General features: G+C 39.0%; 1 protein-coding gene across 1 annotated transcript in view; it reads left to right on the top strand.

Moving 5' to 3' along the window:
• Nucleotides 1–11,440, top strand: part of PHF3 (PHD finger protein 3) — a 43,448-nt gene extending 32,008 nt beyond the window's left edge. Inside the window, exons 9-15 of the mRNA XM_010284805.1 lie at nucleotides 1,133–1,264; nucleotides 1,675–1,807; nucleotides 2,527–2,722; nucleotides 4,324–4,471; nucleotides 6,558–6,647; nucleotides 7,897–8,092; nucleotides 9,261–11,440. Coding sequence (XP_010283107.1) covers nucleotides 1,133–1,264; nucleotides 1,675–1,807; nucleotides 2,527–2,722; nucleotides 4,324–4,471; nucleotides 6,558–6,647; nucleotides 7,897–8,092; nucleotides 9,261–11,440 — 3,075 coding nt within the window. The remainder of the gene's footprint in view (nucleotides 1–1,132; nucleotides 1,265–1,674; nucleotides 1,808–2,526; nucleotides 2,723–4,323; nucleotides 4,472–6,557; nucleotides 6,648–7,896; nucleotides 8,093–9,260) is intronic.
• The last annotated feature ends 13,683 nt before the right edge of the window (nucleotides 11,441–25,123 follow it).

Raw genomic sequence — 25,123 nt, 5'->3', positions numbered from 1 at the left:
CAAGTGATGCCCAATACAGTGATTGCTCACCACCCGGCGATCGACAGCCCGTCCCCGAGCAGCGATTTCCGCCCCCCGGCCAACTCCAGTTTATGTACTGGGCATGATGTCGTATGGTAGGGAATATCTCTCTGGCCAGCCTGGGTCAGCTGTCCCGGCTGTGTCCCCTCCCAGCTCCCCGTGCACCCCCAGCCTGCTCGCTGGCAGGCCAGCACAAGAAGCTGGACTGTCCTTGACTGCTCAGCAACAACCCAAAACATCAGCACATTATCAACAGTTTCTCATCCCAAATCCAAAACACAGTCTCACACCAGCTTCTGTGAAGAAAACCAGCTCTATCCTGGCTGAAACCAGGACAGAGGTATACTTCAAAATTTCTGGTAGTTTAAATAGAATACAACTTTTGACTGTATTTTTCATTTTCTTACTTTAAAACAAGACTTTGAGACTGTTGAAGTTTCCCCAGGGTGTTCAAAAGTAACTTTAGGTACTTGGCAGGCAGATAAAGCAATCATAGAATCTTTGTTTCTTTATGAAACCAGGCTTAAAATACTTCGGACAATCAACAAAAACTGATTCTGGTTTAAGTAGTAGAAATGTGCTTTAAGAAGCAATTTTAGAAATAATGGTTTTGTTTTATTTTTTGCAACAGAGCAAAGCAGCAGTGCTGATCAGAATTAGCATATCCATTACTTCAAGAATACATGTAAATGTCTTTTTTTTTTCAGGCACAGTGTTAGGTTTATGTACTAAAAAACAAGCTCCTGCAAAATGATACAAATCTGTATGTATTTATGTCCTATATTGTCCCTATTACTATGGGAAAAGAGTTGATGCATTTTTTTTCTTTAGCTCTTGGAAAATCAGAATTGGCTATCTTTAAATTTAGTGTTGAAGGTCTGCTTTATAACTTGTTTAAGCACACAACCGATAAGTACTTGCTGCACCGTAGGTGATATTAGACCTGCTGCTTGTGCGTTTGCTTTACGAAACTACCTGACACTTGCAAAATAAGAACGTATTCTTTTTTCCACCAGAGGGCTTCCTAATTGCAATCCTATTTTCTGTTGTCACATCTGTGGAGTTCCACATTTTATTATATGGATCTATACATAACTTTGTCTTTTTACAGACAATTGAAATGATCGAAAAAGAACAGAGGGAAGTTGAAAGAAGACCTATCACAAAAATTACTCACAAAGGAGAAATAGAAATTGAAAGTGAAACACCAATAAAAGAACAAGAGGAAGTCATGGAAATTCAGGTAGAAGAGAAGACATGGTGACACAGTATATTTAGTTCATAGATAATATGGTTGTGAAGTGGTTAGTTTAGGATTCTGTTGTTCGGATCTGTAATTACATGTTAGGTCTGTTTTGAGTTTAGTTTTTCTTTTATTCTTACTGACTTTTAATTCTGGCCCTGGTGTTTTTCTTTTTTCCGTGTTGTGTCCATGACTATATGATTAATACTGGCAGTAGTAGAAAATATTCTACATCTTACCTAAAAGATATTTAGGAATACCAGTTCCTTCTTTTAATGCATTTATAGATTTTATGATAGCCTTTTAGGCTATACAGCTTAAAGGAGAGTTTTATGTGTGAAGGGAAGAAAGTATTAGGAATATGAACAGAGGAAAAAACAGCTGACTGAAATGTGTTTGACTTTCCTTAGGAACCTAATCTGAAGTTGTCTGAGAAGTCAGAGGAAGCTGAAAAAGAGAAAGAAGTAAATGAATCTGCATCTCCAGACACCACAAGTCAACATAAAAATCATCTCTTTGATCTTAACTGCAAAATCTGCATAGGTAATTTTGAAAAGCATGTCAAAATAAATACATCGTGCTTGTATAATGCTTTTCAGTCATAAATCTCAGTGTAACTTAAGAATGTAAATAAATGTTTTTTTTTCACTAGTTTGCTGACAAAGAAGTGGAAGCAGTGTTTTACTTCATTTAGAAAAGAGAAAATATTAAAATTATAGGCTACTGGCATAAACTTGTCTTCTATTTAAAAAAAAAATCCCTTTAATGAGTATACGTGCTATTGTCGATTCCTCATTTCTTTATCCTATCCCATTACAGTGGCAATATTTATATATAATATTGTATAAATATATACAGCATATAAACTTATGCATTAAATGCTGCACATGAAGTTCCACCTCAACATGAGGAAAAACTTCTTTACTGGGAGGGTGATGGGGCACTGGAACAGGCTGCCCAGAGATGTTGTGGAGTCTCGTTCTCTGGAGGCCTTCAAAACCCGACTGGACGTGTTCCTGTGCAACCTGCCCTAGATGATCCTGCCTTGGCAGGGGGGTTGGACCAGATGATCTTCAGAGGTCCCTTCCAACCCCCACCATTCTGTGATTCTATACGTACATAAAAAATACGTAATTTCTTTGTCCTGTCCCACTTTGACGTCAACATGTGGTAGTTTTGGTGCATCTTCCATGTCTCCAGAAGAATTCCCCTTTTGACTCTAATAAAAACTAAAAAAAAAAATCACAATTCATTCTCCACAGGCCGAATGGCACCACCTACTGATGATCTTTCTGCAAAAAAAGTGAAAGTTTCTGTTGGAGTTGCACGGAAGCAGTCAGATAACGAAGCAGAGAGCATTGCAGACGCACTTTCTTCAACGTCAAGTATTTTAGCTTCAGAATTACTGGAAGATGATAAGCAAGATTCATCAAAATCATCATTCACACCTCTCCCAAAGTAATATAAACTGTAGAAACAGTATTTTTAAATGAAAGACATTATTAATCTTGTTAAGCTACTATGACTAAGGCTATTTTTTTTTAATGGCATTTCATTAATCCATTTGTGTACTTGAAGTTGTATGCTTCTTAGGAATGAGGTTCTCTGCTGGAGTAAATGATGCTATGCATTTATTTAAATAATACTATATATATTGTTGTGATTACAAACTTCTAATTACCCCATTTTCTTCTGGGAAAAAGTAAACTACCTCACGTTTTCTGGTGCAACAAGATCTAAAAAGGCACGCGAGTTCATATTAAAGAAGTCAGGATATAGATTTCATATTGTATCTTGCTATTAAGGAATGTAGTATGTACAGTGCTGCAGTTGAATGAGTGTGTGTGTTTGTAGATGCGTATATATAAAGCTAGGGAATTTGAGATTGCTCTAAACAGAGCATTTACCACAGATAAATCAGGCTAGTTTCAAATCTCAAAGCAACACTTCTCTAGAAATGACAGTTAACAGCAGCTTGTTTGGTGTTTGGTGATACTTGCTGTCAGCTCTCTCTTCATTTTCTTCCACACTCTGTTGCCCACTAAAGAGGGAATTGCAGTTTATGAGGCTGTTTTCTTCTGGTTTGATGGAGGAGTTTCTAGAAAAACACTGACTCCCAGTTACTTAGAGTTGACCAGAGTTTGTGCTGAAATTCTGCTTTATCAGGGCGGTGTGATCCTGTACCGAGGACGGTAGACTTTGTTTTATGAATAACTTGCTGAAGATTCAAAGAAGTAATTTCTAGTGTAGACAGAACAAAACGTAGGTTATTGTGTTACTGTAACAGCACAGCATCTGGGTGTACTACTGGGTGGCAAGCTTAGAGCTGCTAACAGCATGCCTAGGATATTTTGATAACAGCATGTTGGGAAAGGTTGGCTGTAACCTTTCCATGAGGAACCCCTCAGGTTGAGAAACTCTCTCCTGTGAAATTATTTAAATCTTCCCGTTTATTATTTGCAGCTGCTTTGTTGACAAAACTGAGGCTTTTTTCTTTTGAAGGTGGGGGAAACACTGTTCTGTACAGGAGATGATATTGGAGTTGGGAGGAGGTGCTCACAGAAGCTGTGGGTGAGATGAGATAAGATGAGGAGACAGCTTGTGAGGGAAGGGGGTCACAGGTATTCAGGTGGTGGACAGACAGTGTTGCAACAAATGATAGGAGCTAGGAAAGGAGAGTGAGGATAGGCCAGCAGGCAGTATGTTTTCTTCTCCTGTGGTGGGGGAAGATCTTACTGGGTCTGCAGCACCTCTCTGTGTCCTCTTCAGTAGCATTTAGTAAATCTTGGACTAAATAACTTCTCCGTTCTCAAAAGATAAGAGTAGTGAACTCATGTGCTGCTTACCTGACTGTCCTTCCTGTAACAAATATCTGCTCCACTGGAAGATAAGAAGCATGGTTGTCTGCCTCTCTTCATTGATCCTCAAGTATGCTTAACTGAAAAAGAAAATTCTTAATGACACAACATTTCTTTTACAAAGAAAAATTATGATTTACATTATGTTGTGCAATATGTCATATTCTAAATAAAGTGGTTTTTTTGTTTGTTGTTTTTTAGGTCAGAAACACCTGGTACTGTGGAATGTGAAAGTCTGTTTCTGGCACGCCTGAATTTCATCTGGAAGGGTTTTATCAATATGCCTTCAGTGGCAAAGTTTGTTATTAAAGCTTATCCAGTTTCTGGCTCTTTTGAGTATTTAACGGAGGTATTTATATTTACTACAAAGAATGAACAATTCATTTATTAGCTTCAGTGACTTGTTTACCTTGTAGGCTAATAACAGTGTAACAATGAAAGGCAGTGAAGCATGATCACTGTACTTAGTAAAGTATTTGTCGGAGGACATAGATTAGGGTACGTATTTGTAAGTAAAATATTTTTCATTTTGTCCTACGTGGGCCCATGCATCATCAGAAATCAAGTTCTTTGATATATTTTAAGATATTTTGCTCTCGTCTCACTGTAAAATGTTTCTTGAGGATGAGCAGCTGTTTTTCCAGAGATGGTTTTATAACAGTTGAACTGTTTTGGTTTTTTTACTATGGAGCATCTTCTATGGTATCATAGAATAGTTGGGGTTGGAAGGGACCTTTAAAGGTCATCTAGTCCAAGTCCCCTGCAATGAGCAGGTACATCTTCCACTAGATCAGGTTGCTCAGAGCCCCGTCCAACCTGACCTGGAACGTTCCAGGGATGGGACATCTACCACCTCTCTGGGCAACCTGTGCCAGTGTTTCACCACCCTCGTTGTGAAAAATGTCTTCCTTATATCTAGTCGAAATCTGCCCTCTTTTAGTTTAAAACCATTACCTCTTGTCCTATCACTACAGGCCCTGCTAAAAAGTCTGTTCCCATCTTTCTTAGAAGCCCCCTTTAAGTGCTGGAAGGCTGCAATAAGGTCTCCCTGCAGCCTTCTCTTCTCCAGGCTGAACAACCCCAACTCTCACACCCTGTCCTCACAGCAGAGATGTTTCATCCCTCTGGTCATTTTTGAGGCCTCTTCTGGACCTGCTCCAACAGCTCCATGTCTTTCCTGTACTGAGGGCTCCAGAGCTGGATGCAGGACTCTGGGTGGGGTCTCACCAGAGCAGAGTGGAGGGGCAGAATCACTTCCCTCGACCTGCTGGCCATACGGCTTTGGGTGCAGCCCAGGAGACGGTATTCTGTGCCGTAGGTGCACATTGCCAGCTCCTGTTGGCAATATATGAAGTAGCAGGAAACAAAATTTGCTACTGAAATAACTACCTCAGTGGCATCCATTTTCTGAATTAGAGGTGAGAAAATTGTAGCTCAGTTTTGAATTCAAAGCATGAAACGAGTCGATACCAAATTTGGAAGAGAAGTGTCTACTGGTGGTTTCTGATGACTGTGCAAGAAGTCTTGTCATCTTCTACAACAGAAACCTGCGTAACAGGGTTTATTTTTTTTTGCCTGTCTGGTGGCAATCCTGGTCCTAACCTTCTCTTGTAAGACTAAATTGTCCCCCGCAAAAAATAAAAAATGTTTATGTAGTGTTGTCTTTAGTGTCTGAGAAGCAGGAAATGTCTTCATGTCATAAAATAAAGATTGAAGAGCTGCAAGGCTCAGTGTTACTTCTTGCCAGTAACACAGGATGCATCAGCTTTCTAATTAAAAGGACTTAGGTCTTCTGTTAATGTGATTGTAAATCTGCTGTAAATCTTCAGTGAGGTGCAGTACCCTTTAATACTAAAGGATTTTTTTACAAATATGGTATGCTTTTCCAAACTCTTCTGCTTTATTTCAAAAAACTGTTTTTTAAGTATTCCTAAAAGATTCTGGAAGTCTGATTTTGTTGCTTGTTAATAGTGAACTCAACAATATCCAAGATCAAATTTATGTCTATGTATATACATGTGTGTAGATTATATTTTCCCCTCATGATTAAGATTTTGAAAGTTTATTATATACGTAGGTGTGAGACTCTCATAGCAGTTTGATCTTACAGATAAGTTGTGTGTTTCCAGAGCAGAGTACAATCTTGTTTGCAGTTAATGTTACTGAAGTAAATAATTTTGGGGAATGTATAGATGAACAGTATTGAATGATAACTAATTTAGTACAGATCATTGACTTTGCACTGAGAATCTTAAGTTAAATATCCAAAATTTAAATTAATTTCTTTCTACTGTTGAAACTTCTATGGATATTTTGAAAAGATAATTTCAGAACTAAAAGAATTAAGTATGTCTTGAGTATCTGAAACAGATACTGGATGAAGGATTTACCACAATTTTTTATTGGATTCAGATTTATTTTGTTGTTTCTCATAGGATTTACCTGATAGTATTCAAGTAGGTGGCAGGATATCTCCTCACACTGTCTGGGAATATGTAGAAAAAATCAAAGCTTCAGGGACCAAGGTAAGAATTCTACATATTGAAGGCTTGCCGTTTAACGTACATCCTATTTACCCTAAAGATTTTTTTTCCCCTGGAACATTTGTGAAATGCATGACATTTTAAGGATAACTGATGGTTATGTTGAATGGGATGGATGGCAGCTGGTGGCACTTATTTTCTTACTATCTAACCTTAGCCTGTTATTTGTTCTTTGAGAATACTTGGATTCCTTTGAGACAGTAAGTCATCATGTTTGGACGCCACATGTCACAAGTGTTACTCTTTAGTTTCGGTACTGTTACAGTATGCAAAACCATCTCAGTGGTCTTCTGCTGGACCTGTCCCGCTGTGTGCAGGTTGTCCTTGTGCTGGGGAGCCCAAAACTAGATGTGTTCTCTAGATGCTCTCTCACAAGCGCTGGATAGAAGGGAATAATCATTTCCCTTGGCCTGCTGGCTCCTTTGGTTCTGATACCCAGCATGCAGTTGGCCTTCTTGGTATGGACGTGTTGCTGGTTCATATTCAACTTGTCCGCCAGGACCTCCACTTCCTTTTATGCCAAGCTGCTTTCCTGCCAGTCAGTCCCCCAGCCTGTCCTGGTGCATGGGGTCGCTCCATCTCAAGGGGCAAGATTTTGCATTTGCCTTTGCTGACCTTCATGAAGATCAGCCTATTTTTTCAGCATGCTGAGGCTCCTTTGACTGGCAGCCAGCCCTTCAGCAGATTGACCACTGCCCCTGATTAGGTGCTATCTCAGTTTTGCAGGGGGGTCTTCTGTCCCATCTTCCAGGTGATTAAGCCATTAGATAGCATCAGCCCTAGCATTGACTCCTGAGCTGGACTTTGGTCATAGTTCTGGAATCTGAATACTGGTCTTCCCCCAGTACTAATGGATATCCTGGACACAATAGACTACAAAATAAAGCTTTCTAGTAATGTTAAGGGTGGGGAAGGGAATAATTATTTGGAAGCTGGCATGCTTCCCTACAACTTGTTATGTAGCTGGCTGATAAAATGCTGGCTTTTTTGTCAAGCACTGTAACTCTCTTTTTTTAATACTAAATGCTTTTTATTTGTGTTATCCAGTTTTCCTTTCTTATTTTTGGCTCTGTAACTGTTCTTCTGTTTCCTCAGTTTTTCTTTGCATTCTTGGAGAGGCTTTTTCTCCTCCTCTGAACGGTGCTTTTAATTAAAGAGCAGTCACTAAAACATTTAAAATTTCATATAAAAATGTATATGACCATCTTTTTCTCTCTTGCTTTATAAACAGGAGATCTGTGTAGTTCGCTTTACTCCTGTAACTGAAGAGGATCAGATATCCTATGCGTTGCTGTTTGCCTATTTCAGCAGTAGAAAACGCTATGGTGTAGCAGCCAATAACATGAAGCAAGTGAAAGATTTGTACCTCATTCCTTTAGGTTCCTCAGATAAAGTCCCACATCATCTTGTGCCTTTTGATGGGCCTGGTAAGTACAGTGTGGAATTTGGAACTTTATTATCATAATGCTACTTAAAGAAAGATAAGAGAAAATTAAATTTTAAAATGTCAGCTATTCTGTTCGAACATGTAATGAGTTTTCCATAGTATTATATTAGCTTCCTTGAAAAGACATTAATTTCCCATTGTAAGATTATTGTTGTCGAAAAAATTACTGTGCATAACTTTGTTTCATGTTTACTACATTCTTCTTCTAACCCAGGTGTCTTTGTAGGTTACAATCTCAGTAAATTCAGCAATATAAGTGAACTGTGACAGTAGTCGTACTGAGTTCCAAATTGATACTGTAACTTTAAAATAGTATTTTTCATTATTTGAAATGTACTGATTCCGTTTTTTCTCAAGTGTTCCAAACTTCCTTAATAAGAAAAAAAAAGACATGGAAAGGTTAAAAAAACAGGTGGGCAAGGAAGAAAAGATCCTCAAATGGCTCTCAGTTGTTCTGCTTACACCAGAGTCATTTTGTATCAATTTATTTTGGTTATAAAAGTCTGTGGACTATTTCTTTTTTTGAGATAGACAGGGACAAAATGAAGAGAGGATGTCCCACAACTCATAATTTTTTTGCAAGAACCTAAATTATACAGAACAAAATACGTAGTGAAGAGATAGCTAATAGTATACCCTGAAACACAGTGCCCTCCTGGAATGAGGGAAGCATTTTGGAAAGTCACTCTTGGTAAATCTTTGAAGAAGTATGTCTAATGTGGATTTATTAGGAGACTTTGTGGTTGCAAGTGTGCTATCTACTTTTTTGGTTTTTTCCCCTCTTGTGCTTCGCTGTCACTGTTACCAGACTGTAACTGTGTTAGACTAATATGATGTTTAACTTCTGTGCTTTTCCTTACCTGACTAGATGTCCTATATAACTGTCTGGTATTTTGTATTTGGAAATCATAGTGGGCGATATAGTACCTAAAGCAATTTTAGTTTGCAATGTTTGAATTAATAATTTTTGATGGAAATACATTTTTTGATTACTTTAAGTATTGTTGGTTATGTTTAAGGTGGAAATTTGAAATGTCATAGAATTAATACTTTCTATAATAGAAAGAGTATGGGGGTTATATTTGTTAAAATGGTTGCCTTAACCAAGTCAAAAGGAGATGATAAATTGCTGTTACAATTTTGTACAGGGATTGAAATACATCGACCAAATTTATTACTGGGATTGATAATTCGCCAGAAAATGAAGAGGCAGATTACTGCTGTTACAAGTGTTACTAGTAGTTTTGTGGATGAAGTTTCTGAAAGTACCTTGAGTAACTTGCCACCAGAGAAGAAAAGCAAGCCAAACAAACCTGAAGTGTCTCATCATGACTTGGTACTAGAAGAAGAGGAGGAAAATGATTTTTTTAATTCCTTCACAACTGTGCTACACAAGCAGAGAAATAAACCTCAGCAATCTAATATAGAAGATGTTCCAGCAGTTATCGAACCGTTGGTGGAAAGTACCAAACATGAACCACCGAAGCCTCTCAGATTTCTTCCTGGAGTCCTGGTTGGATGGGAGAATCAGGCTTCTACTCTGGAGCTAGCAAATAAACCATTGCCAGTGGATGACATTCTCCAAAGCCTGTTGGGTACAACAGGGCAGGTGTATGAACAGAGCAAGTCAGAAACAAGCCCCAGTGAAGACATACCATTATTAAATGAACAACCAAACTTAAAAGAAGAGAACATGGATGTTGCTGAGGTAACTACTGAAGTTAGTGAAGCAAAGACTGGTTTGGATGATCTACAAGAATCCACTAACGCTGCTGTAACTGTGGATGCAGCAGCTGTAGGGACCTCGAGTTCTGCAAGAAGTGCTGGATCTCTGATAGCACTGAGTCTGAAGGGAAAACCTCCAGATGTTTCCACAGAAGCATTTTTAGCAAATTTATCTGCTCAGTCACAGAATAAAGAAACTGAAGAAAGTAAAGAAAATGATCCAAAGCGGCAGTTACCTGACAAGGATAATGTTGCACAGGAAGTTAGAAGGGCCACAAATTCCAGCTTTTCTTCTTCATCAAATGCAGGGAAAAAAACCAATGAGAACACTGTTAGCGTAGGCTCTGCTGAAGGTACCACTGCTAATACCTCTAAATCACCACCATTTATTAATCTTAAGAGAGACCCACGACAGGCAGCTGGACGAAGCCAGCAGACTAATGCTTCGGAAAACAAAGAAGGCGACATTAGCAGAAATGAAGACCGACAGAATGCTTCAGGAAATGATCAAACAGAACCAGAGAATAAACAGGCTTCTGGAGAAGTGGGCTTAAACCCGTATCAAACTGATGCGCAAACAAATGAGACGCAATACAGTTCAGCTGCAGCAAAAGCAGATAACACAGGCGCATCACAAGCGGAAGATACCAAACGCTTAAAGGAAGATGTGCTGATGCAAAACATTGAAACAGTGAACTCATTTAGAAGAGGACCAGCAGCAACTTCATCTCATTTTGAAACCGAAAACTCTTCTCGCTCTGAATTCATTTCCAAAGTCCCAAGCCCTATTACAGGTGGTAGCTTCTCATCTGTTAGACCTCCACAGCAGAATTTTCAGCATCCTAAATCTAATCCGCCTGGATTTCAGTTTCAGGCTCCTGGACCTCATAACTTCCCTTCACAAAACAACCCTATGTTTGGATTTCCGCCTCATTTACCACCTCCACTTCTTCCTCCTCCAGGCTTTGGCTTTCCTCAAAATCCAATGATGCCGTGGCCACCAGTAGCTCATTTATCAGGTCAGCCACCACACTATGCTGGACCCATTGCACAAGGGCTACCAGTGGCTCACAAACAATCAAGATTTTTGGGGCCAGAAAATTTTTTTCACAGTAAAGACAGTAGGAGACCCGAAAGACGCCACAGCGATCCTTGGGGCAGACAAGAACAGCATTTGGAGAGAGGGTTCAGTAGAGGAAAAAATGATCAACATAGACAAAGATTTTACAGTGAAACCCATCACCAAAAGAAGGACAGACATGAAAAAGAGTGGAACAGCGAGAAATACTGGGAGCAAGATTCTGAAAGAAACAGACGCAGAGACAGAAACCAGGAAAAAGAGAGAGAGAGGAAGAGCAGAGAGGAAGGACAGAGAGACAAAGAAAGATTGCGATCTCCACACAGTGATAGGGCTGCTGATGGGAAAAGCCCCAGAGAGACTAGAAATCCAGAAAAAAAGACAGAGAAGCCTAAAAGTGAAGAACAGGCTCATGAAAAAGATAAGGAGAGGGAGAAAAGCAAAGAGAAGCATAGAGAACGAGAAAGTGAAAAGAACAGAGACAGACATAGGGACCACAGTGACAGAACTAAAAGCAAAAGGTAAAAAGATGCAGGCAGTCTTTTAAAATCCTATTTAAATAAACTGTTAGAGTAATGTCGTAAAACTTTGTATTAAAAAAAACAGCCTGCTAGGATTGTGCCATCTTTTTTATTCATTGTTGGTGTTTTGCGGAAACAAGTCTGTGTTTTGGTACCACTCAATGTACCAATACTCATCCTTTTTTTCATTATACCAACTATCTCTAGAAGTAGGAGTTTAATATTTTTAAAAATTTTACATTGCTGTATATTCAAAATTTTAAAGGTTTCTTTGATTAATATGCAATAAAGGCTTAGAAATTTTCTTAGCTGATAAAGTTGGCTTTAGTCAAGTCTGCAATATAGTTGCTGCCTTTGGTAATTTGTGCTCTCTTCTGTTTTAAGATGCTCTGATAATTTTAAAGGTGAATTTCCTACAATAACCTTGTTTTTAAATTGCACTGTTTTTAAAGACTGTAGCAAAGCCTCAGAATCCACACACATTACAACAAAATATAATATGCTCAGTGGTGTGAAGAGTTGTTTTTTTTTAAAAATTATTCAGTAATACAATAAAATAATTCAAGTGTATTTTACTAGTTTTTCAGGCATTTCATAAGCATCTGAAGCAGTTTGTGACCAGAAATTGGAAGGCTGAACTGCTCGAATGATATTGCTTTAAACTGCACTTGTTTTAATAAGAAAGCATTTTTAACCTAAATTCTTGAAAATATGATTTGTAGTAGTAAATTCATTTCTCCCACCATTTTCCATGCTTCAAAAACTTGAATACCTAAGCTTGTACATTACTTTGTGTTTTGCTATCCTTTTTACTGTAAAATGTAAATATTTTAAGGGATATTTTGATTCTAAAATGATAAAACTTTCTCACATACTGTGTGTGTTTGATTTCATAGGTGTGAAACTGTAGGCTAAATGAATATAGCAGGCTGAGTTACAGAATGCCACGTTTGTTGTACACTTCATGGCTAGGTTGTTTAGAGTTTCAGCAGGTGAAAAGGGGAGGGGGTGAAAGGCAGAAGGGTGTTCGTACCATTGGGAATTCTAGTAAATTGATGTTTTGTAGTGACTACCATCTGCTGATGAAAAACAAAAAGCCAAAAAAAAAAAAAAAGAAAACCTGAAAACAAACTAAAATCTCCTGCTCTTACACTTCTTGAAATACACCGGTCATTTTGTTGAGTCTGTCAGAAACAACAAAAATATTCCACTATAGAAAGAAAAACTTAGGTTTATTGTTGTTTTTCAGTGTTTTGTTTTTCACTTTGAGTACATGACCTTATGTACTGATGTAGCATTTTGCACTTCACTCTGCAAAAGCCTCTTCTTTCCAGAAAGGTCTTTCCAGTTTAACAACACAGTAATTGTTAGTTTTAATTATGAATATATTTTAAGGTAAAATTTCATTTGGATACCTTGCAGGTAGCTTCATGGTCAAATTGATTAAATTAAAAATCTTGTACTGAGTAAAGGAGGTGGTAGGCTTTTATTAAATAATGTTTCTTGGACTCATAATTGAGAAGATTTGTAAAGAAAAAATCCTCAGTTTGTTAGTAACTAGAAGCAGTATTTAAACTTTTAACTTCTCTAGCATGATCACATGATATGATTAAATTAGACTTTTCCAAAGTAATTCCATGGTCTGTATAGCAGTAGTGCCATTGAATGTATCTGGTAGCATTACACATGTGTTGTGTTGTTTCAGTATTTACATCAGGGTTCTTTAGACAGAGAAGTGCACCAAAGCATTGTTCTGGTTTTTGGAGTAAATTTTAAGTCAGCAGCTCTGCTTGTGAAGATTACCTGTTCCAAAGTATTCTACTCCCAGTTCACTGGTGCTCTGTCTCTCACATTCACATCCATTGGTACTCTAAAAATAAGTTGGGAACAATGAAAATTGTAACCCTGTGGAAGGGACGGGAATGCTTTCTGCCACAATTACCAGAAATAATTTGTTTGGAAAGAATATATAAACATTTTCCAAGTTTGCCAAGTGCTTTACTACCTGCCTCTTGGATGTAGAACCCAAAGAGAGCCACAGTAAAACAGCTCTTCAGGGAGAATTTTGTTAAGAGTTTAAATTAACAAGCAGCGACAGTTTTCAGGATTTGGTCCTAGAGTCTGAGTTAGTGTAATGAGAGTAAATCCTGCTACTACAGGAATAAAGCATGCTGTCTTCTTCATCACCTTTAGTCACGTTCCTTCCAACACTCGTGTTAGCTGGAAGGGCTCTGATTACTTGATCCTTGTTTTACACTGAGTCACTGCTCAGGCCCCAAAAAGCAGCATGCGCTGATGAGGAACTGGCAGTACACCAGGAGCCCCAGAGAGAACAGGATAAATCCTTCCCCAGCATCACATGGCCATAAAAGGCCCTCCAAAAAGAAACTGGAAGAGAAGAAGCGGGAGCCAGTTCAAATGCCAAGAGGGCTTTGTGAGCAGCCTGTTGGGAAGAGGGGAAGAAGCTCTCTTGCATCGGGCTGATCGCTTGAGGACTCAGAGTAGCTGAAGAGGATAGAAGGAACTTCCCACAGATGTTTGCAGTTCCATCACCCTTCCCACCTAAGTTATTTTCAAGTCATCTGTAACTGTGAACCACTTCTACATACTAGTTATGGTTATGTGGAAAGTAATGTGTGTCACCTGGTTTTACTGTGCTTATTGTCTCTGCTCCGTATCCGCTTTATGGAAAGACACACACAAAAAAATAAAATCAGAAATGGTTACTTGTTTCTGATAGGGACCCACAGAAGACTTGTATTCGGAGAATTTCCCTGCAAGGAGGTGAGGGTTTATTATGTGCTTTTGAGCAATAGTTAAGTAAAAAATGAAAAGGTATGAATCACTCACTATGATGTTTATTTAAGTATTTTACTTATACAGTAAGCCAGCAGTCAAATGAGAAATGTAGATACCATCATAAATAGTTTAAGCACACTAAAATATAACTGGATTTATTTTGTTTTTATTGCTCCCCAAGCTAGAATATGACTGAGCTTTTCCAGAAGGAATAGAGTTTTTGCATTTATATACGAGATTTACTTTTGCGATTATAAATTCGTGAAAAATATAGTCCCAGAAATTCAACTTACTGTGGGCAAAACCTTTGTCTAGTAAAATTTTAAAATCTCATTTAGGGACGTATAAGCCAGAAGGGTATCACTAAAGCAAAGCAGTTCTTAGACTTTCTGGTTTTTAAACTGTTAGGAATAGAAGTTATTTGCAGGCAGACTGCCATGTTCCCACATTGCAGTTGTGAATGGTTAAACCCAAAAGTTTTCCTGTCGTCAAATAGGGGAGACCTCTGCTGGAGGAGAACAGCGGCAATGTTTTATATCTGTTCAGTAATTAAGTAAAATACCTCTTCTGCTCTTAAAGTCCTTCTTTAATATTTTAGCATGAAGGCAGGCTTAAGTTTTACCCTTTTACATAAATGCATCATGTGATGGATAGAGACTCAGAAGGGAGGGAGAACAACTTCATTACCTTTGTGGACTTAACAAGTAATTACAGATGTTATGATTTTAAAAATGCCCATTACAACAAACATGCACTTTTCGCCCGAACTACACCTTCCCCCTCCCCTTTTCTGTTTATACTTTAATATCACAAAATTATAAAAGAGGAACTCTGCATTCTAATAAAACCTAAGAGTTTTGGAGAAACAGGTAAGTTGTGATACTGGAGTGACAGTTGGCTTTATAAGCTAATTATTACCTATTTGTTTACAAAACTATTTCCAGCACAATAAAGAAAAAAACCTGCAGACTTTCCCATTATTTTAAAGTAAATACTAAAGAGTATGTATAAGCAATGTTATGGGTAAAACATCTGATCACATTTTATATATGCTATTAATACTGAACATTAAAAAAGAAAAAGGAATTGGGGACAATTTTATTTAATGCTTTCTTATATTGGTTCCTGAGTCTTACACTGCCAGCTAACACAAGAAGCAGGAGGAAAAGGGAAATTAATTACTTTTTATTAAACAGTTTTTCAGTTAATTGCCATAATTTCCATTGTAAACATTGTACCCTTCTGCTTTCATTAGCGGAATCTTTCTAGAATCTTGGAAGAGCACAACATCTTTAATTTTGCCAATGAATTCCTTCTGAAAAAGCCCTGTAGTGACTATATTGACTTTCCTGCCAATTTCAAACCCACCAAAATAACAAATGCTACCATAGTTTAAAGCAGTGTATTTTTTCTGTGGATCAATATCTTCAAAAAGAATTAGCTCCTCATCAAGATAGACCTTAATACAAGTTTGATTTTGAACTACAGTAGCGAAATGCCATCTTTCATCAGAACAGGCGGAGTATTTGCTATGAATTAGAGGAACAGAGATTCTTTCTCCAAGATTAATTACAACTTTTAATGTTCCATTGGCAAGACCAATGGCAAGGAAATCGTTGTCTTCATCTTCAGCTTTTCCCATCCACACTATTAAGCCTTCAGTTTGATTGGTAGTAAAATTTAAAGAAATGCGGCTATGCTGGAGGTCTCTTTTTCCATAATAAGGATCTGTGTATTTGATATAGGAGTTGCCAACAAACTCTGCTATAAAAAATTTGATCTTTCTATCGCAGTACTTACCTGACCAGCCTAGTGCACATATGCATGTATATGAAAATGAAGTAGGTTGAGGAATACAGAGAGCTTGAGACCCACACCTATTTTGTGAACAGTGAATAGGTTGTTCACATGTGCTCCCTACCCACTCCTGTGGGCAAGAACAAGAAAAGCCTGAGTTTTCAACTTGACATGTTCCATTATTTTTGCACACTGTGTACCCACAAACCGTTCCATCGCAGTCACCAACGTTGGCTCCACCTTTGGGGTCAGTCACGGTAAGCTTCAGTTCCCTGTTGTTTATAACAATTTCTCGTATACAACCGGTGAAACTTAGGGGTTCGTTTTCTACTGCCATTGGATTAACAAGGTTTAAGGAGGACACCCCTCCAACAAAAAAATCGGTGTGCGTGTCTAGCATGTTCATTCCAGGACTAGCTTTTTGAGTAATGTTGATACCATCTAGGTCCAGGTAGCCTTCGTTACCAACCCTTCCTGCTTTGAGTGAATGCCATGTGTTTCCGCTTGTGGGGACCATCTGAAAGGTCTGTAGGATGACCGTCTTGTCTCCGAGATTGTAGCGTAACTGTATAAATCCATTTACTAATGATATACATAGAAAGTCACCTGTAAAAAAATGTATAAGTTAGTTTTACTTTATTTAGAGGCAGCACACTGAAGAACAGCATTATTCATAATCCTGATGCTTTCGTGCCAGCATTTCCCCGTTTTCAGTAGCCTTGTACCATCATCATACCTAAATAGCACAAAGGGAAATGTTCCATGATGAGCTTCTTGTGGCCTTTTTTTTTTCCTTTTCTTTATTGGAAACAGAGCTCATATTTGTTTCAAAGTAAAAAGCCCAACCTTCTGAAAAGCTCTCCTTTGGTGTAGAGACGAGGTAACTGTGAGGTAGGAGGAAACAGGATCACTCTGGCATCCAGGGAATGTGAGTTGGTGTTCCCACAAAAATCGAGTTTTGGCCAAGTTCCAAATGCCAGAATACTCTCAATTTCCATATGCTGAATAAGGCTTGATGGATTTGTCAGTTTAATGCACTGAAGGTTTGTCCACACCAAACATACTCTGCTGTCCCTGAAGCTGTTTTTCTGCAATGGGGGTGTTTCAGGTTTAATAATCTGACAGCTGTAGGAACAGATAAGCTCTATTGAATTCATCTGGAGGCCTCCGTGACAGGAAGTGTTAGGCAGGAGTTACCTTTTCTTGTACTACCAGTGTTTCTGGCCTTACAGGCATTATAAAAGCAGAGAGAGTACCACTTCGAACTACACTTACAAATGTGAAGAAGAAAAGCTGGGAAAGGTTAGGAAATGGGAGCTGGAAGGAAGGTATGTAAGGACAGAGAGAGAGTCTAATAGGGGAAGGTGACAGGGAGGCAGAAGAAGACAGCAGAAGAGTCTGCAAATGAAAGTCACATTTTCAATTTTTTTCATGTTTGCCTGTGCAGTTTAACTTTTTTTATATTGCATTTGAAAATAGTAGGCATAAAGTTGTTGGGTTTTTTTAAAGTAAGTTTATCAACTAAATTGATAAATACGTTTGTTAAATTTGAATGTAAGCTTTCTCTCCTGATAGTTACCAGTAAAAGTTAAGTTTCATGTAGTATGTTACTAATAAAGAAATACTTTTAAATTTGGAAAGTACAATTTCCTTAAAGATTCAGCATTCTTAAGAGTGGACCTGTTAGTAGAATGATGAAGTTTGCTTTCTTGGGGGTTTAATTTTTGAGTGCTTCTAATCCTTGAATTACATTGCCTTTAGTGAATGGCCTAAGTTAGTGGAGGTTTGTAAAAGTTACTAAAAGGATATCTCTCTTTGCAGTAACTGTTCAGGTTCCCGTTCAGGCAGGGTGGAGATGTTTCAGATGTATTAGTGGCTGTAGAGCACATGCTTCATGCCCCACCTTCCCTGCCCCAGACACTCATGGGAAGAACGGGAAGAAGGCTCTTCTTTCAGCTCCAGTCCAGCAACGGCAGAGCCCTTCCTTCTAACTGTTCCTTCACAGTTCCAGCTGTGATGATCTGTTGTCCGTCCCTGCATTTAGTGTTCACTTTGAGTACATTGTTTGTTTCTACTTTTTTCAGAAAATGAATATAATTCTCTTCATTTATGGTTTCTCAGTGATTTGGCTTTAAGCTTGCTTAATTTTTCAGTGCATAGTTTGAATGCACTCATTTAGCTTGTTTGTTTGGGCACGGTACATAACTTTCTTGTCTATTTCTTTTATCAGGACCTCAATCCTAGGGTAAGAAAGGAGCATCAGAAAAAGTTTCTGAACTACCTCTTTGGCAGCCTTCAATCCCCTCTCCTACCCAGACATGCAGACTTGCATAAGGACATGAGGTCTCATTCTTTGGTGTCTAGGGAGAAGGAAGACATCTGACCAGGGTTGCTTGCTCATCTGTCTTGTAATCAAGAGCTGGAGAAGCTGGAAAGTTCTCAAAGACTTCCTGACCTGGAAGGAAGTTTTTGGTACCTTTGCAAATTTGATGATGAGCTGTCTGGGTGACATCAGAGAATAGTGCTTCAGTTAGTCATAGTGCTGGTGACTCAAGCCTAAATATGTCTCTTGCTAATGTACTTGCAGTGAGTTTTGGAGTCTTAGGCTTAATACAAGAGCAAATCTGTGTTGCTGCATCTGCTATCCACAGTGTAAAGAGAAGTTATGGCTGAGTTACTTCTGGATTATGTTCTAACACAGATTTCAGGTGTCTCTTCAAATTGGAGTAACTTTCTTTTCTGCTAGTTGTGAGTAAAAAAAATTAAACTTTGTAATTTCAAGTCTCCCTGAGGCTCTCAAAGCACTTTCTTACTCCCCTGGTTAGATCCTCTCTTTTCACAGATGACTTGCCATTTTAGTCTTTGGCAAGAACAGCAGAGTGCTGAGATAAATTTTATGATGTGGGCGTTGATCCCAGGGTTCAGCACAGTATTTCTCCATGAGTTTATCATGTCATAGGTACTACTTGGGGACAACTGGATGGAAACATTTTAGGACTCTAATGTAAGGTGCTGTGTGCTCAGTGTCCATGAAACTTCCTCTCAAAGTGAAGGTAAATTATGTTTTTGTTCCTCTTCACTTCAGCAACCAGTTGCTTCACTTCAGCAACCAGTGACATTTTCAACAAGGGACCTCAATCTGCCCTGTCTCTGAGGGATGACTTGCACAGCTTAAGCCTGTGCAGGCCTATGCCATCATAAGAATTGTATCACCATTTTAAACAAATTGCATTCTTACCACTGAATTTCTTCTCTCTGCAGTCTCGGTATGGTAGACCATGAAGCAAGGTGGTTTCCACTGTTCCAGTTTGAGCATTACTCGGACCTGTTCCATACGACCCTAACTGGAGTCAAAGACCTTTCTGAGGAAGTTTGGTTTTGTTAAGTGTGAAGGAGATTACTTCCTCAGTTTTTCCAGAACTAGACTCTATAGTTGATCCCTACTTTCTAGAAAGTATGACCTACACACAGGAGACACAACTTTGCTTCCAGCTTTTCAGATTACCATCTCATCTAATATGGACTATTCATCCCCATCATAGTGTCACAAAAAAAGCAGAGAGACTCCTGAGATAGGCACTCACAGTCATTCTTCTGTTGTTCACGCCAGTCTTTGCCCAACTTGCTGGATGGTATGCAAGGAACTGTAAGGCAATCTATATCAGTAAGGTTGAATCTTTAGAAACAGGCTATTGTAGCTGAGCTGTGGCTTGAAACTGCAACGTGTCAATGTTCTGGGTGTTGAACAAAATCTTCAATGGTTCCAGCATTCAGTTCTGTTCTGATGCACCTTCCTGTCCCTTTCATCTTCCCCATTTCAGTAAAATAAAAAGGAGATTTTTTTTTTTAATAGCCCAAATGCTAAAAGATGGTTTCCTTGTCTTCTCAGGGAAGAGAATTTTATAGCAGGTGTTGCCTTAAGGAAGGAACTGTTCTGGAATGAAGATAGCACTTTTACTTGTAAACCCTAGTTCAGGGTTTTCACCAAATGACTGAAGGTCGAAGTCGCTCCACCATAGGGTAGAGTGTCTCTATTACATAGTAGAAGCTAGTGCTCCAAAACAGGTATCAATTTTTCTTCATCACTTTAATTTTCAGGTTTTCATGATGAAAAGTGCACAAGTCTTACTTACTTACTTACTCCCAGATCAGGTGTCAGCATTCCCAGAGGCCAAGTCAACTCTGTCCTGAGCAGTCAGTTCATAAATCTGGGATTTAATGAAAAGTCTCCTATGGGTACATCCGACTACTAGTGTGAGATCTGGATATCAGCTTATATGATTTCTTATGATGGATTCTGAACACATCACAAAAATTTTCAACTTGCTACTACTCTGAATAAGTATGTAAGTCTGTAAGCAAGTTGGTTAAAGTTACACAGTCAAGTTTTAAATTCTCCCACATGGTGACAATGCCCTTTCATGTTCAGCCTTTATCTAGACATGCAGGTGTGTCTGCATATCCCCATCTTGAGAGGAGATCATGCTTAAGCAGCATCAGGTCACCATGTTTTTATGTTACTGCAGGAAACTCCTCTACATTGTAATGTGTCAAAACTTCGTACAGTTGGAAACGCATGCTAGGAATGCTGCACTCTATTTTGAGACATCCTATTCATGCCAGAAGCATTGCCATGTGTAACAAATGCAATAGTGTTAAATTTACACAGCTGTGTTGGGCAAAGATCTCTGCAGTTACTGCCTTCACTATCAAATCGACCTAATGCTGATATGTTTCCTATCAGGACTGAATACAATGTCAGAGGATCTTAGGCTGACAGACCAGCGGCAGGGTAGGTATGCTGGATGCTATTCTTTACATTTTTCTTTCAGGGTCTCTTCCCCACAGTGACTCAAAGTCTACCACTGTGCTCCGTGTGTATGCATATAAGGCAAAGCCTTTATTAGCTGTTACAGTACCTGAATTTATTCCTGAACTTCACTGCAAATGGATGATAAGAAGGATTTCCCACTAGTTTTTAAGGTCAAAGGGACTTCAGAACATCCTTTTAAGTAACTCTGGAAGCAGTGGATGCAGTCTTCTAGTCAGTGGTGTTCACCTTTTTGATGCCGTTGTCTCCCCATATCCCCAGCGAGAGAGAGATGCAAGTCTCTCTGAAGGCTCCCTGTTTGCTTGAAACTCACTGATTAGTTCCTGCACTACTGAAGTTCTAGATACTTTTACAAAGACTCACAAGGCATCTGAGGCTTGTCCTTTTTCTCACCCTGTGTTAAATAAGCAGAAGACTCTATACTCTGCTGGGGACAGAGAATTTGATGAGCTCAATGCTTCAGCAGCTTCTGCAGCGTAGATGTCTCAAGAGCTCTAGGCAGTGGTTTCGTGGTTACAGAACATCTATAGTCTTGGTTCCTTCAGCCATTTCAGAGCCCTGAGACGGCATCTCTGGATGTATGTTTGCTGGCCTCAGTCTGTGTCTTCTGTTGCCTTTACCTCACCTTTCTGTCCTGTAGCTCAAGACCAGAATGTCAGTTTCTATCACTGTGGTATCGGGTAGTGTTTTTTCCACCTTTTTCAGAAACCTTTATTTATCATTGACACTGTCTCGGTGACAGAGTGATCATTTGAACCTTGTATTCTCATAAGCAGTAACATTCACAGAAATCATTCCCAGTTAATGAAACCTCTCACCATAGGCTGGTTTCAGTGTGTGCTCGTCTTCACTCTAAGTTGACTTTTTAAGCCACCATAATAAAGTGCCTGTGTCTCCAACAGTATTGTTGCCTCTTGTTGGTATGATGCATCCTATAACCATTATAGCTCCAGATGTATCTTTGCTCAGTGCTCTTTCTTGCCTTGCTGAACTTTGATTCTTCCGTTTTCTATCACTTCACAGTTTTCCTTTCACCCTGCTATCCTGTATGATTTTCTGTGGACCCAAATCATGTCCTCCTGTGCTGTGACCCTTTATGTGTTCTTCCAAGGAGCAGAACTTTCCTTGTCTAGTAGGGGTTCCAATAGCCATGTCAGCCTCCAGCTGAATGGCCGTACTCTATGGCCAAGGAAGGTGATGCACTGTGATGCTCACATGGGAGGACACCTAATTGTAGCTGTCCTTCACAGCTGGTCTTCTGAGCATTTCCAGCAGCCAGAATAAGGCCCATGTCCAAGAAGAGAAAGCAAAGCAGAAGAGGGAGGGCTATAAAATGGGTAGAACAAGGGAATGAAAGACAGAGAGATGAGCCTTATTCCCACTCTTCTGCAGCCTCTGTTGCTAATTGCTAGCCAATAATAATGTCAGCATGGTTGAAGTTTGTTGTTCTCAGCTTAATCTCTATCTTTGTTGCCTTCCTCGTCTTTAGCGATTTGTTAACCTTGACTCTGTCTTTGCCATGATCTGACTGCACGCACACAGTTACATACCAGTCAGCTGACAGGTTATATCAGCTTGTTGCAGCTGTTGTAACCTGATCTTTTATCTAGTCATGACCATTAATGCAAACTTATAGGAGCTACCCATGGGTATGCTTTCATGGATTATTACAGAATGATTCTACTCCATATACGGAGCTGCATCTCACAGGTAATGCAAGATTGAGAACAGGTATCAAGCCAAGCCTGTAAATCTCTCAAATGATGTAAAAAAATCACTGTGGCAATAGGTGGATTCCAGCTTCCTCTTGGAGCACCATCCCAGAGCAGAAGGGCATAGCTAGGATCCAGAACAACCCTGCAGGCAGAGTGATGCTCATGCATCTAGAAGGGGTGGGCAGTTATCTATTTGTAGGTTAGACCATTCAGCCTCACCTTTCAAAAATGCTGCTCTCCTTGGTGAAGAAACTTTTTCTGCTTCCTTTAGTCACCACTGTCACCCTGGCATATTTCAACGGCTAGAAGGAACCACCTTCCTTGAACAACCTCACTTTGCCAGCCTCAGTTTTGGTTTGCTTGCTACTGTGAAACGAGTAGCAGCAATGCTTTTAGGACAATGGAGATGTCTGTTCTGACACACAGACAGCTGGCAATTTGGCTTCCTACACTGCTGATTTAGTCTATACAAATGATACCAAAACTAGTAACAAAGCAGAAGTGATGTCTCTGTCAGTTAAGGAAACAGGGCAGCCAACAGAGAAGACTTAACCACCCTAAGTTTCTGTTCTAAAAGTGGGTGGATAATCAATTTGTTTCTGATTAGGAAAACAACACTTCTCCTTTGTGTGTATTCTAGAAATTCTGAGTATTTCCACAAGATTTTAGTCCAATTCAATGATTCAGTTTTCACCATGAACAATGTCTTAGAAAACCGTGCAGACATCACACTCCTGTACTGGCTATCTCTTCTTTTCAAGCTTTAGATTTTTAAACTGAAATGCCTTAAATATCAGGAGTTTAAGTTTTGAGGTTTTTCAGACCAGGTAGGTAACATAATCCTGTTAAAGACAGACAGAGCACTGGTGTTGCAAATGTTGAGTATTAAATTTAGCGTGAGTCATCCCATTCTGTTTATTAACCTCACTTCCTTCTTAGTCACCCAGCATAACTGTTCTTTCTCATCTCATCAGGGAACAAACCTTTTCATCACCCTGGCCTGAACCCTGGAACAGTGCAGTCAGTCTACAGCATATTCCACCTTCACGAACAAATGTAAACCTTCAGTAATGCTATGACTCAACAAAAAAGTAATGCTCCTTACTATCTTTTACCCAGACTGCCAAGGCCTTCAGGTATATCGAGTGGTTGCTATGTAAATTGGACTGAATTATACATTGTTCAAGCAGTTGACGGGCATCCAGCAAACGCGGTCTGAATCAAAGGCTGTTTATTCAACGGGGCTCACACACTTTCATTGTCAGAAATAGGATATGCTGCACTTGAGAAAATGTGAAGTGTGCTGGCCTTCTACCTACACTGCTGAACTCCACAAGAATGATCTATTATTTGCAGAAATGTCCCTCAGAAGCAGTGCATACAGCTGTCTGCATCTCCCACACTTTTACCTCATTGGCATAAAACAAGTAATCAAAGCGGGTGGGGGGGAAGTCCCCTTGTCATTCTATCTGCAAGTTTCCTAACTAAAATATGCATACATGGCTTGTTTGTTTGTTTGTTTTTCCCAGCTTATTATTCATATAGCTAGCCGTATATATTTTGCCAAACTTGGGAAGTGATTTTCTTAGGGACTGCAGAAATCAATACTACCAGAGTTAAAGTCATGATACATGTTCAGAAACAGCTGACAAAGCAAGAAAACCAATGACTGACAGAATTAGTGGAAATTGTCCTAACAGATAAAGATTCATAGGATGTTTTCCATTTTATGCCAATTTTCCAGGTGTTTAAATGTGTGTACTGAAGTAATCAGATTGTTAGAGGAGTGGAGGCTGGAACCAGCATATCAGCTTTCAAATAAGGAGACTAGTCACCTACCCACCCTTTCTAGAAATGCATGTAATGTTCTTTGAAAAGAACAAAGCAAGAAGGAAATGGTTCAACAGAAGTCTCATGTTTCTGTCTTCACCTACTAAAATTTTTTTTTAAATGATGGGAGGATTATTTGGTGAGGGCATGCCCCTGAAGGGAAAGTCCCAGTGTAGTGTTTACATGGGTGACAACCCACGCCAATGTATAACTGTGCCACTATGAGATGCTACAACTCAGTATCATTGCTAAATTAGCTGCATAGTCAGAGCTCATTTGTTTTAAAAAAACAGCATTGCCTAGCGAGGAAAAAAACGTTCTAATTATTTCCTATTAAAAAGGAATTTCAGAAAAAGATCCTGTGATTTCAGCAATGAATTTATTAAATCTTACATAACTGTGTAGAAGAAAAGGCTTTATATAAAGTGCTTTCTAAACTAATCCCCAACAGAAAGCTCCTTCACATCTGCTGGCTGCTAAGAATACTTCTGAGTCTTTCATCAGTCTAATTCTGTCTGGATTTGACAGGATCATATGAAGGCAAATACAAAGAGCCAGACGATTAGCTTTTCCTAAATCTTTCAAAACCTTAGGACAGTGAAAATGGAAGTAGGAAATCTGTAAAGTAATTATATTACCCTATAGAAGATGGTTTTTATTTTGAAATGAAATTGATAGGATTCTAGAAAGTGATTTAAAGAAAACATTCCTTCCT

This window comes from Phaethon lepturus, unplaced genomic scaffold (genome assembly GCF_000687285.1).
Source record: "Phaethon lepturus isolate BGI_N335 unplaced genomic scaffold, ASM68728v1 scaffold1164, whole genome shotgun sequence".
Lineage (NCBI taxonomy): Eukaryota > Metazoa > Chordata > Aves > Phaethontiformes > Phaethontidae > Phaethon > Phaethon lepturus.
Note: the sequence above shows the minus strand (reverse complement) of the source record. Positions and strands in the feature narration are given on the sequence as shown.